General features: G+C 48.0%; 1 protein-coding gene across 1 annotated transcript in view; it reads left to right on the plus strand.

The window, feature by feature from the left end:
• NIFK (nucleolar protein interacting with the FHA domain of MKI67) overlaps positions 1–14,438 on the plus strand; it is a 176,457-nt gene that overhangs the window by 141,379 nt on the left and 20,640 nt on the right. Inside the window, exon 5 of the mRNA XM_069616700.1 lies at positions 4,105–4,179. Coding sequence (XP_069472801.1) covers positions 4,105–4,179 — 75 coding nt within the window. The remainder of the gene's footprint in view (positions 1–4,104; positions 4,180–14,438) is intronic.

Below are 14,438 nucleotides of genomic sequence, written 5' to 3' on the forward strand. Positions count from 1 at the left end.
GAGGCACTGGGGCATCCATAGTATTCATTGCAAACGTTCCCCTTGAGTCCATTTGCAAAGCGGCAACCTGGAGTTCTGTACACACCTTTACAAAACACTACTGTCTAGATGCCCACTCTACATCTGATTGCCAGGTGGGACAAGCAGTATTAAGACATCTTTTCTCTACTGTTCCTTCTCGCAACCCACCTCCAACTCCGGGTACTGCTCGCTAGTCTATGCACAGCATGTGATTCTAAGCAGATTAACAAACATCAGAAGACAATGCATTACTTACCGTAAACGCATTTCTGATGGTTGTATCTGCTTAGATTCACATGCGCCCACCCTTCCTCCCCGCTCGGATGGAAGGAACATGGACATCTTTTATCTCTTTTCTGTACTCTCATGTCTAGAAGGCTCCCTCAGGGCAGAAAAAATACAAACGGAGGGACCTTGACGCGTGAGGGATTGTGGGTACACCGCACGTCACCATAGGGATAGTGTTACAGACACGCCTTGTCGACGTCCCCTTTTCGACTACAAAAAACAAAATGCAATACTCCGCAGTGACCACTGGATGTCAGACTATGCACAGCATGTGAATCTAAGCAGATACAACCATCAGAAATGCTTTTACGGTAAGTAATGCATTGTTGTATGTGTATGTGTAGGCACATGGATATATAAAGAATGTGATAAAATTGATGTTAATTGCATTCACACTGTTAGGGAGAATTCTCTGTATAGGCTAATTTCCCAAAACTAGTGAGTCCCCCAGCAGCTTTGCTGGATTTTTTGGGTTATTTTTCTCCTGCTAAGAGTGAAACTTTTTCTCCCACTCTTAGGCATGATTTGAGAATGTCCTTTGACTTTGTAATGTGTTGTATGGGCTATGGGGTCTTTTACTCCATAGGGTTTCATGCGTTTTTGGTGTTACACAGCACCCTCAGTGCAGTAACACAGGGGTGTCCTAGTGACCCCCAAACATAGACTCCATGCCCTGGGACTGACTACTGTCTCCCAGGGCATGTAAAGTCACCATTGACTTTACTAGTCTCAAATTGTGAACAGAACCAGTACAAACCATCATATTGTGGAAGTACTGGTAGGGGTAATTAGATTGCCGCTGGGTCTGTTTTCCAAGGGGTCACTGTCCAGTCCCCCCCCTTGTCGAGTTTCTGGCTGGTGGCAGTGGTTACCACGCGAAATATTCCACCAGAATATTTCCTATGGGATTTTCCCATTCATTTTAAACACACCACTTTTTTGGTGCAATGTTAAAGATACTGCCGGGTTATTTATTTAATATTTATTCCCCGGTTGGGTCTTTTTGCCAGAACTCGGTTTTAAAATGGCATTCGTGTTCGCCTCTGTAACTCCAAGCCGAGCCCTTTGTTCCACTTTTGGCGGGCTTCTGCACAGAAGCCTCCAAAAGTGGTGCCACTCTGTCTGGGTCCACAGGATGTGTGGGAGGGGGAATAGGCACCCTGGACTGAGTTGCCTCGGCAACTCAAGTCGCTCTTTTGTGTGATTGTCCGAGTGGTGAGCCGCCCGGCTCACCACTTAGCATGTTTGATTGACAGCTAGGACTGATGAATGGGCGTTTTCTGCATAAAAGCAGGGCTTTGGGGACTGGACCTTCAGAAGTCGCCACAGGACCTAAACAATCCGAAGAGGGAGAAGCTGAGCCGACCTGCAACGACACCACCGGTGGATCCCTGCTGAACCGCCTCACCACTTCCCGACGACCGAGAAGATCTTCATCCTGGAGAGTCTTCTTCCTTTGAACTGGTGAGGTTAACCAGTTCACCCTCTTTTCGCCTTCCTGGATCGTCGCATGGTCGAATCGCCCGTGCCAAACACCCCAGCGGCCGGATAGACACGTTTCACCACTACCACGAATAAAAGGGTAGTACCTTTTTAACCGAGAAACTCTGCGGCTGGTTTCTTCCCTGGCAGTGCAACGACCTCCAGCTTTCCTCCACGTCGAGATCTTCTCTTCCCCTGGACAAAGCACGGACTTGCACCCGCTTCCAGGGACAACTGCCCCCGCTGGAGCTTTCTCACCATTTCAGGTACTGTGTCCCGCCTGGTCTCCCTTGCAACAGACTGTTCAAGGTGTCCTGTAAATCCTTGACTCCCTATCCTGGGGTGACCTGGGACCTGTTAACTAACTTTTCTGAACTGATCCAACTCTTTTAGAACTATCTGCAAAGACTTTTAAAGTGTACTTCAACTGTGTGATCTTGGGCACATTCCGCCTTGCTCTCCAAGAGTGGGCCTGGCCTATGAAATTTCTTTCTCTACAGTAGACTTTGCCTTTCCTTGACTTGCTGTGATCCTTTTAAAAGTGTTGGTATTGTGTGCTTTCCTAATTCTGCCTTTTCCCTCCCTTTTAAAATAATTATTGGAGTGCCATCTTGGTTAAGCGCTCACCTCTGTATTTGATAATAAGTGGTGTTCTTTTCCTAAGACTTGTCGAATAATTAATCGGGGAGATGTATATATTTCTAATGACTGTGTTTGAACATGCTTGACCTATTAGTGCCAGTGTAGTTTTACAAGTGTGTTTTTAAATAAATAATTAGATACTTTTATACCAAAGCTCTGGTCAGTGTTTGCTTGTGCTACTATATTTCTGTACCTAGTGTGTATACTCTATATACTGCCTAACACTTCTTGAGAGAAGTCTGATTGCTCAGCCACAGCTACCAGGTAAATCTGGGTGGTACAGACTGCTACCAATTGGGTTTACTGCCAACACCTGTAGTCTTAAACTTCTTGCAGTGGTCCCTAAGGGAAATGCACAGGTTTCTGCCTAACACACACCGCCATATCAGAGTTACTGCTGTGCAATCTATTCTAAGCATGTGAATCCATGAAAGATCCAATGCTGGAGAAGGGAATAGTTTCTTACCTGTAACTCCATTTCTCCAGCATTGGTATCTTTCATGGATTCACATGCACCCGCCGGCCTCCCCTGAATGCAATGTACACACTGTATTTCCCCCCTCACCCCCCATGCTGCTTTGGAGGGTTTAAAATCTGAAGGGAGCCGCGGGAGGCGGGGCATTTATACGGCCACGTCCTATTGACAAGTGTCAAAGTTTTCATAGGGAAAAACGGCTTTATAAATGTACCGAGTGTTCCCAGTCTGATGACAGGGAATATTCTAAGCATGTGAATCCATGAAAGATACCAATGCTGGAGAAATGGAGTTACGGTAAGAAACTATTCCCATCTGGTACATTTAGCACTCTTCTCAATGGAACATAGCTGTATCCCTCCTGTGGCACAGCCACCCACCTGCAAACATCTGCAACAATGCGCTACTCGACTTCATATCACGCATCACGTCTGCCATTAGAATGCAGCCGAGTCCATGAAAAAAAATGTGGTCCAGCTGGGCCATCGGTCTCCTTGTCTCGACTACTCTAACAGTCTATCACAGCACCCATTCACTAACCAGATCTCCATGGGTCGTTAGCAGGGACTTAGCCAACCCTTCTTACCTTAATTTTGGTTGAAATGCACACATGATTTCTAAAAAGCCTCCTTTCAATTCTCATACCTCTGTCCTCCAAGTGTGTTCACCCCACAGTGCTTTGAGGCCCTACCAATGGCATTAGGCACTATACAATGCCATCTAACATAACACTAAAAAAAGCTGCTGGCTGTTAGTTTCCTTCGCTACAGCTATCGGGCCAAAGAGGTAACTGAAGTGTTTGTGACAGCCAAGCAGTTTTGACCTTGAAAAGCAAAGACTTTTAGGACAAGACGGGAAGAAGTGAACAGAGCAGACACAACTCACTCCCGGTTCAGCTCTTGCCTCTGGTTGCTGACACTCACTTGCACCTCTTTAACTCGTAAATGCTGCTGCAAGGGAATAATGCTGGAATGTGAGATCTCAAATGGTGCTACAACCGCCTTCTACTGCAATTCCAAATAAAGCCTCCAAATACTCTAAAAAAGCAGTGGATGAACCATAAACTGATGAATGTTAGCACTGACGAGTCTAGATCCGGTGCCCTTTGAAGAGCAATATTGAAGTAATCATTGGATGCTCCTTTTTGCCTGGTTTGCTACATTGTGATTAATCTTTTTATCCTTTCTTGATTTCAGGCTGCCCAGATCCCTATCGATAAGAAGATTGTGATGAATTTGACAGCTGAACTAAACATCTCTGTGAATAGTCAGGTGAGGTTAATGATATGTAGCATTTGTAAAATACTTAGTTGCCATTGGTAGGGCATCGACGTACTGAGACATTTTGGACTGATGTTGTATTACATGGGCAGTTGCAGTACCAGAAATGGTTATACAGATTACATTCCGTGCCTGGTTTGGATGAGCTCTGTATTGTCCACAGACAGGTTATGTTGAATGAATATATGAATGAGAGCTGGTGGAAGAGCATGACGACTCCAGGCAAGTTATTGATTGTATCCATAAGATTGTTCAGTCTATGATGAACTGATGGCTGAACAAACTATTCTTGTGCACCCGCTGGCTCTGCAAATGTAGAAATAGAAAGCTGATTTAAAAAGCCACTTTCAAATGCCATTAGCCCATTTATGGATTTTTACGAGCTACAGGGAGAACATGCTAACAAAAAAATTGTTACCGTGTAAGCAAGAGAACATGCATTTTCAGTTTCTATGCACTAACCAATCTACCCTTATTTGTGGGGCAATTAAGTGATTGAGGAGAAGAATAGTATTTCAGAATGTGAGGGAGTGGAGTGTAGATGTGAGGGAGATCTTGAGTGTCAAATCACAGAATTGGCAGAATGTAAGTTTTGAAAGGCTGGTACAGAGGCAGCTGGGATTTTTTTTGGGTAGGGGCTTCTAGCACCACCTACATTGATTTCCCAAAAAACACTGTGCCCCTTTGTCTACAAAAATCAACTAAACGTAAGTATCGTCTTTACAAATACCCTGTTGGGGGGAGCGGGGTGAAAGGGGACTGTGATGGTATGTGAGTTGTGATTAATTCTGCGGTTCCCTCACTAAAGTCTCCTCCCAGGTGGCCAGGGAAAGGCAGATTCTTCTTGATCCTGACCTTGGGGGTGGTGCTCTGCGGGAGGATCACGTGGGAGGAGACGAGGCTCAGGGTGGTGAGGAGATTTAATGGGATGAGACGCAGTATTTGTCTCCCAGTGGGAAGAACCCTTTGCAAATACCAAGGCATGTAATGGCTTATTGTCGTTATAATTTGTCTGATGCACAAATTAAATATCTTAATGTGGATTAAGCTGATGTAAAACCCCTAAAGATCTTAAAAAATGAAAGACCGTCTGAGACTTTTAAAGTTGGAGATCATCCCAACTCCCAGAGTATACAGTGAAAGGAAATGTGTAAAAAATGGCTTAAATGAGCTGCCTTCACCTTTCCAAGTAAGTTCTTGTGATGTTTCCTTAAATATACTTAGAATAAATTAACTTGAGTTCAAAAGTACAAAGCAGACTATAAAACCTGATTCTTTTTGTTGTTGGGGACTCAAAGTCCCATAATTCCCTAAGTACTGGGATGAGGAAGAGGTCTCATGAGCAATGTTGCAGGACTGGTCAGCTTGTTAATGCAAATGACCTACACCTGAGGGATGCAGGGGGGGGGCTTCAAAGGCCCCCTCAGTGCAGGCCATTAATTGTAGCAACAGAAGTAGCAGAGGCAGCAGGCACGTTGTTGGTTGGCCAGGCAGAAGTTTGTGGAAAGTGTACTGAAGACCATTACTGAGAGCTGGTATGCATCGATGGAGTGGGGCAGAGGGTTCTGAGGAGCGCGCACAAAAGTGACTGGAACGAAGGCAACATCAGCACGGAAGTGTCAGTTCAAGAGAAGCCAGAGTAGTGCAAGTCCTGCTGCACACAAAGCACACAAGGCAAAGGAAGAAGCCAGTGAGTGTTGCAGAGCGTTCTAAACCCTTTCATGTGTTAAAGGCAGGCAGTCAATTGCGTGCAAGTGAAATTGCTTTAAACCCGACCGTTTGATTGTCGAACAATGAAGGCAACAAAAGTAACATTTGTGTAGGAGTGAAACTGCTGTGATTATTTGAATATCGAACTAAAGAAACAACTTAAATACCCATCGCGTATGTCTAAAAGTGATTCTAAAGTGTAAGTTAACCGAAGAATCCTTTAAAAAGCAGCAGAAAACATTGTAGCATTTACACAAAGTACTGCACTTTAAGTTTGTGAGTTTCAGTGAACTTAAAAGCATTGCCCAAAGCAAAGAGTTAGTTATACAAACATTGCCCAAGCCCAAAAGAGACTAACAGCAAGGCATACAATTAAAAGAACATGGCCAACAGGAAGAAAAGGGGCTAATAAAATGTTTTCGAAGGTGAAGCTAGTTGATTTGTGATTGTTCTAATCATTTAAAGCTTGTAAAAACACTCATTTCCAGTCAAAGGAGGAAAGTCAAAAGTACTTGGTTATTTGTGTTGCAGGAAGAAAAGAGTGGCAAATAGGTTGCCCTTCTGGAAGGTGAATGTTCAGAAGTAGTAGTGCCTTGCTAACATGAAAATGTTTAAGAGCACTAATGCAAATCTTGTCTTTTCTGAAAAGTTGTTAACTGCTGAAGCTGTTGTGAACTTTTGGTTGTCAGTAGATCTAGAGTGGGAACTCCGGCAGGATCAAGTGGATCTGCTTTTCCGACGATGGGGCAATCCCCAGATGGATCTCTTCGCGACGCGGATGAACACCAACTGCCAGAGGTTCGCCAGCAGGTTTCCCCAGCCGGGGAGCATGGGCGATGCATTCTCCTTCCCCCTGGGACGGCCTGTGTTCTGTATGCGTTCCCAGCGTTGCCGTTGCTTCTGTGACTCAACTCGGACGGTCCCGGTGCAGGATGATCGTGTCGCACCAGCGTGGCCGAGGCAGATATGGTTCACGGACCGTCTGGACTTGTGAGCGTAATCCCCCCAAAACCCCCCCCAGTCAAACTTGCGACAGACACGGATCTTCTCGCCAAGGAAAGGGGGCGCCATCCTACATCACGACCCAGGATCGCTGAACCTGCAGGCCTGGCTCCTGCAGCACTAGAGTTCGGAGGCTACGATATCCTGGCGGACTGCAAGGAGGTCCTTGCAAACGCCAGGGCGTCCTCGAGTCTTAAGTGCTATGGGCATAAATGGAAGAGGATTTCTGTCTGGTGCCTTGCACAGAAGATCAACCCCCTATGGATTACAGCCCCTCAAGTGCTACTGTACTTGCTGTCGCTGGCCAAGGCGGGGGTGGCACATGCCTTCAAGATCCATCTGGTGGCTATCTCCCGCTACACCAGAACTCCGGGGCGGTCGTTGCTGTGGTCTCACCGCCTAGTGAAGGAGTTCATGAAAGGACTGTTCCGCTGGTTCCCGCCGGTGAAGGCTCTGTCCCTGGTGTGGGAGCTCAACGTGGTGCTGACCAGGCTCATGGGCCCACCGTTGGCACAGTTGAAGTTCCTATCGTGGAAAACAGCGTTTCTCGTGGCCATCACCTCTGCACGACTAGTGGGAGAGATCCAGGCCCTCTCCTGTAAACCTCCATATCTCACATTCCACGAGACGAGGGTAGTGCTGAAGACGCACCCCTCCTTCATGCCCAAAGTACCGTCGGACTTTCATCTCAATGAGCCCTTGGTGTTAGCGATTTTCTTCCTATCACCTTCGTTGCCGGCCGAGAGGACTTTTCACTCGCTGGATGTGGCTAGAGCACTGAAGTTCTACGTGGACCGCACAAAGAGTTTTCGGAAGACATGACCGCTATTTCTGAACTTTGTACCTGTGAACCAAGGGAAGGCCCTCGCGAAGGCTACCATTTCCAGATGGCTCTCCGCCTGCATCATGCACTGCCACTGTTTGGCAAACCGACCATTGCCCGGCCGTCCAAGCTCATTCGACCAGAGCGATCGCTGCTTCTACGGCGTTCCTGTCTGGTGTGCCCCTGCTGGACATCTGCAGGGCTGCTACGTGGAGGTCGACGCACACCTTCACGAGATTATACTGCGTCGACCGGGATTCCAGTGCTGCACAACCTGTTTGCTTGAAGGTGAGCCTGGTGAGGAGGTAAAAGATGCTTAATGTTGAGTTGTTGAAATGCTTAATGTTGAGCCTTGCCACCTCCCGTGGTTGTGCATGTGTGTACTGCTATGTATTCCTGTATTCATGAGCATGTGAATCCTTGCATGACCCCATGCTGGAGAAGGAACAAGTTACTTATCTGTAACTGTTGTTCTCCAGCATGGGTCTGGCATGGATTCACATGGGAACCATCCCTCCAACCCCTCTGTGGCTCTTCTCTTGGTCCTACTGCCACTTTATGTGCTACCAAATCTGAAGATGGCTGCCAGAGGAGGGGCTTAGGTAGAGGGCAGTTATTGGCTGGGGGCAGTATAACCCAGAGACCAGTGATTGGTTAGTGGTAGAAAGATGGTTCAGAAACGAAACAGATTTTTTCTTTACCGAGGATTCCCAGCCTGACTGGGAATATTCATGAGCATGTGAATCCATGCCAGACCAATGCTGGAGAACAGTTGCAAGTAAGTAACTTGTTCCTTCTTCGTCTGTTCACCCGGCTATGGAGGACGTGGGGAAGGACGATGGTGAAAAAGCTGAGGGCGGCGACGGTGAAATAGTAGAGGGGGGCGAAGACTTGGGCGTGGGGCTCAGAAAGCCTACTCCCCCTCCACCTCTCAGAGACGTGTCGCTGGACATCCGGTCCACTCTCCATACGCTAGTGTCGGATGCAGAAGAGGATGCCGACGGCGCTCCCAACCGCCGGCAAAGAGGAGGAAGCGGCACCCTGTACCGCCTCATCAACTGCCGCACATATCCCCCCGCCCCCCCCTTAGGGATACAGGAACGGATATGGCGAGTATGTCGGCGTGACCCTGCTACCGGACGAGGTGCGAACATTGCACTTCAAGGTCGCCCGCACGTCGTAGCTCTTCCAGCTGAGGACAGAAGAGACCAAAAAGGAAGGGTTCCTGTACCCGCGCCAAGAGGCTAAAAGGAAGACCATTTTGGCAGTGCCTCTCCTGGATGACGTTTGCGATGAAGGCCTGGCGAGCAATTGGAGAAGTACCGGGTGCCAGAGTCCACACCCAAGTGCCTGCGATCGCGGCCCTCCCCAGACTCGGTCGTCTTGGCTGCTGCGAGGAAGAAGTCCTCAAATCCATCGTCTGCCTCCGTTCCCCCGGACAGTGTGGGGAAGAAGTAGGACGCAATGGGCCGAAAGGTGATCTACTCAGCAGCAACAACGGTCAAGGCGGCTAATGCTCTTGCGATCCTGGCCCGGTACAATAGGGAGCTGTGGTACAAGATGGCCCTGTTGCTGGAATTCCTTCCTGGCAACAAGCTGGTCGAGGCCCTTGAGTTCCTCGGAGGGCGAAGTGGCATCCGACCATGCCATCACTGTGGCCCTGGACATTGTGGACACAGGGTTCTGCCAGATGGAGAATGGTGCCTGCCTCCGTCGTTGTGGCTTGTTGAAAGCCACCAACTTTTGACAGGAAGTTCAGACAAGGGTCCTGGACATGCCGTTCGGGGACAATCTTTTTGGGAAGGCTGACGACTCATTGTAAGCCATAAAGACTGACCGACGGCTCGGGCCCTAAGCACGCTTCAGCAACACTGCCCTTCCTTTTGTGCTTCCAGAAGCAAATCCAGAAGATCGTCGCTATGAGTCAATTGGTCAACTCAAACGGTGCTGGTGCCGGATGATCCTCGTCCGGCGCGGCCGAGGCAAATTTGGTACCTGGACCTTCTCAGCCTGTCGACGTCAGTGTTCGCGGATCTGCTCGTCCGAGGAGGCGCAATTCTGTACCACGAACCAGGATCGCTGAACTTGGAGGCCTGGCTCTGCAGCCTTAGAGTTCAGTGGGTACGAGCTACTAGCGGACTGATGGGAGGTCCTTCCCAGGGCATTGTCCACTCTTAAGTGCTACTGGCACAAGTGGAATCGGTTTGCGACTTGGTGCCGGTCGCAGAAGATCAACTCTCTGAGGGCCACGGCCCTTCAGATCCTTCCGTATTTGTTGTTGTTGGCTAAATCCGGGCTGGTGCAGGCCGCCATCAAAGTGCATCTGGCGGCTATCTTCTGCACCACCAGGTCTCGAGGCGGTCTTCTCTTTGGTCACACCGTCTAGTCCAGGAGTTCCTCAAAGGACTGTTTCGATCATTCTTGCTGGTGAAGGCGCCTGCCCCAGTGTGGGAACTGAACGTGGTGCTGATGAGGCTCATGGGGGTCGGGGGGGCCTTCAAGCCTATGCATAAAGCTCCAAGTTCTTTTCGTGGATGACCGCTTTTCTCGTGGCCTTCACCTCTGCCAGGAGGGTAGGTGAGATCCAGGCCCTGTCCTGCAAGCGGCCTTATCTGACTTTCCACAAGACGTGTGGTGCTGCACCCCTCCTTCACGCCAAAGGTAATGTCTGAGTTAATCTCAACGAACCTTTGGTGTTGCCTGTATTTTTTCTGACGCCTTTGTCACCGGCTGAAAGGACTTTGCACTCGCTGGATGTGGCTCGAGCGCTGAAGTTCTATGTGGCACGCACAAAGTTTCCGGAAGACGTCACAAGTTTTCATGAACTTTGGTCCTGTGAACCATGGGAATGCTTTGTCCAAGGCTTCCATTTCCAGGTGGCTCTCCGGCTGTATCCCTCACTGTCACCGGTTGGCAAACCAACTGCTGCCCAGCCGTCTGAGAGCCCATTCCACCAGAGCAGTCGCTGCGACAACAGCGTTCCTGTCTGGTTTGCCCCCGCTGGACATCTGGACAGGGCAGCTACGTGGATGTCCACACACACCTTCACTAGATTCTACTGTGTCAACCGGGATTCCAGAGAGGAGTCCAGGGTCAGCCAAGCAGTGCTGTGCAACCTGTTCGTTTGAAGCCGAGCCTGGTCTGGAGGTAAGAGTAATTGCTTCTCTTGAGCCTTGCCACCTACTGTGGTTGTGTATGTATGTACTGCTATGTATTCTTTATTCATGAGCATGTGAATCAATGTCAGACCCCCATGCTGGAGAAGGAACAAGCTGTTTTCCAGCGTGGGTTTGGCATGGATTCACATGCAAACCCATCCTCTGCCCCTCTGCGGCTCTTCTTGGTCATACTACCACTTTACGTGCTACCAAATCTGAAGATGGCTGCCAGAGGAGAGACTTGGGGAGGGGGCAGTCATTGGCTGGGGGCAGTATGACCCAGAGCTCAGTGATTGGTTTATAGGAGAAAGACAGTTTGTAAGTGCAAGTCGAACTGTTATTTGTTTTACTGAGGATTCCCAGCCTTACTGGGAATATTCATGAGCATGTGAATCGATGCCAGAACCATGATGGAGAACAACAGTTAAAGAAAAGTAACGTGTTCCATATGCTGCGACTTCCACTAGGTGTCTGCCTATGCGAAGCATCCCCAATTGACAAACAATTACTACAGAATAACATATTAAAGACGGCTACACATTATTTCAATAGTCACACTGGAGAGACAGTGGACAGCACTGACTTCGGGGGGGATATCTTAAGAGAAAAAAGGCTGTTAGCCATGCCATTCCTTTATTACAATCAATAAAAAAGATGATTGCTCCTTACCCCATCACTTACTACGCCATAGCCCATCACTTACTATGCCATTTCTTACTCGGGCAGTGAACCCCAGAGTGGAAAAAGTTTTCAAACCATCTCCATCTGACCCTCTTGGGGGGGTCTGGGGGGTCACGTAAAACCAGACTCCCTTGTGGTCACCACCACTAGAAAAAGAGTTGGTGTTCCACTCTCTAGTTCTGAGGCACCACCCAATAAGGAATGCAACTGGCTGTGTATCTTAGGGAAGAGAATAACAACATCAGGAGCATAAATCGCACAAATTGCAAACAATACCACACTGCTTGCAAGTTAGAACGGCACAAAGTGGGACAAGATTCTCAAACATCTCGATTCTGTTCCCAAACCTATACATTCAAACCTTATAAAGATCTCCTGCAGAGGGTAAACGGGTAGCCCAAAACATTAAATATTTTAGACTCGGCAGACACTTTGGGGATGATTGCTGAGGGGACCCTGCTAAAACGCCATTCATGGCTCTGGGATTCCAGGTTTAATCCTGAAACTCAAGCAACACTAATCAACGTGCCCACTGAAGAATCAGTCCTGTTTGGAAACTCAGTTGACGATCAGCTTGAGACAACAAAAAGGAGCATGAGACTTTAAAACACTAGGCCCAATTGCAAATAAACCATATGTCCAACGGGGCACCTTCAATACATGGTGCAGTTTTCTCAGCCAAGGCTTTACAAGATCCAATCAGTCTGCATAGGGAACATCTGCCTCTTCTTACTACAATCCCCAGGGACAATCCTTATATCGATCAAACCAACAAGGAGGATTTTGTAGAGGCAAAAGGTGAGGCAGAGTTGCAGCCTCTGGAGGCTCGGCTGCCCCCAACAACGTACCCTTCCATGCATCCCCGGTAGAAGGGCCTGGGGGGGTCGCATTTCATTCACCCCCACATGGGAGGGAATAACAGATCGCTCGGTGCTCTCACCCATGGCAAAAGGTTACTATTGAATTCCTCGACCGCACCACTGTTCTCTTCGTACCAGATGATTATCAACAGAACATTACCTAATCCTAGAAGAGGAGATTTTAACTTTTCTATAAAAATGTTACCAGTTCTATTGCTCCATTTTCTGAGTGTAGTTCCTTGTTCCAAAGAAAGATCTGACCATGCGCCCAGTAATAGACCTGCGCCCTTCAAACACGCATGTGAAGCCACAACAATTCAGGATGTCTACGCTGCAGGAGGTAATTCCTCTGCTTAAATAAGGTAATTACATGGCGACATTGGACATGAAAGATGCATTCTTTCATATTTCAATGTTGCCAGCGCACAGAAAATACCTAGTTTCAAAGTGCTACCATTCGGCATAGCCTCAGCTCCAAGAGTGTTTACAAAGGGTCCTAGTAGTAGTGGCCGCACACTTACAAAGGCAGTCCATTCCAGTGTACCCTTGCCTAGATGACTGGCTAATAACTGGCGACACACCTCAAATGTGTCCACAAAACACCCAGCAAACAGTCAACCTACGATTTCAATCGAGCTTCTCTGTTGGGCAGAATTTGCATTTCCTGTGCCAATTCCCCTCAACCTGAGACCCCGAGCACTTTTGCTGGACTTCTGTGCTTTTTGTTTTTTACTTTACTCTCCTAAGCGAGTGGGACTTACTACCACTCATTGTTTCTGCTCTGAGTTGGGAACCCCCTTTTTTTTTTTTTGGAATCTTGCATTCCTCCATGTATTTCACTACATGCATCTGTTATAAATTGTTGCAGCATACAGCACCCCATGAACATTGTTGCTGGGGAGTCCCTTGGGGTTCCTCTCCCATTCTTTATTACTTTTTCCTTGGAACTACTGTTCTCAGGGATAGGAGGATACTTTTATCTTGACTTTATTTTTGTGGGATCAGCACACACCACCTTATGTGGAATTCTGAGGTGTAAAGTTATAACTCCTTCCCCACTTCTCCTGTAACTTTTATAGTTGCAGCAACCGACAAACCTAAATGGCTGGTGGCAGTGTATACCTTTTTACCACTGCATGCAGTACAGCACCATGGGTGACCATTTTACCAAAATGGCCCCAGTGTTTTATCGCCATTCTTCATGTTTTCCTTCTTGGCCCTTCTACCATTCCAGCTGGGAGTGAGTCCTCTGAGATATGCTTTTGGCGGGATCCATTTGTGAAGCCCGCCAAGGTTCCAGTGTGTTGGGTAAGGGAGGAGCTTGAAAAGTCCCTGCCCCTTGGGGTATGCCTGGTTGGGACCAATTTGAACTGGGCGGCTGGATGTCCTGCAAGGATTGCCACCCCCAGGTGATTGGCAGGTCCATAGGACTGAATGAATGGGCTGCGGCATAAAAGGCGAGGCTTTTGAGACAGAAGGTTGTCGCCACTGGAATTGAATCTCCGAAGACGACCATAGACTCCTGCAGCACCTCCAGTAACTGCAGAATTACCGGTGCTGTCCTAAACCTGTTTTTGAATCGACAGGGAAGAGCCACCCTGGGCTGGAGGGCATAACCAGCCTCAAGACACTCTTCAATATGAGCCGTCCTCTGACGTCCTGCTGGGTAGGATTGTCACCAGTCCAAGTGTCGGGGTAGTCGTCTTTGAGACTCCAAGGTCACATGGAAGAAGGGGTCAGTGTTAAGACAGTTTTTTCTGAAGTCCAACAAAGGGCTTCATAAAAATATGACACAGTACAGAAAATCCACTTTTAGTATAAGGCTGTACCACCTGAACATATTTGGTAGCTTTGACAGAGCAGCCAGACTTATCATAGGAGGGAGAGAGGGCTGTAGAGAGATAGTAAAATAACTCCTACTTTTCAGAGGGGCAGTCGGCTATTAAGGGATAAGTAAGAACACCGTAGACCGTTTTAGACTGGCCCTAAGCAAGTCAAGGTAAACACAAACCAATG

The sequence above is a fragment of the Ambystoma mexicanum genome, chromosome 9 (assembly GCF_040938575.1).
Source record: "Ambystoma mexicanum isolate Mex_15411 chromosome 9, UKY_AmexF1_1, whole genome shotgun sequence".
Classification (NCBI taxonomy): domain Eukaryota; kingdom Metazoa; phylum Chordata; class Amphibia; order Caudata; family Ambystomatidae; genus Ambystoma; species Ambystoma mexicanum.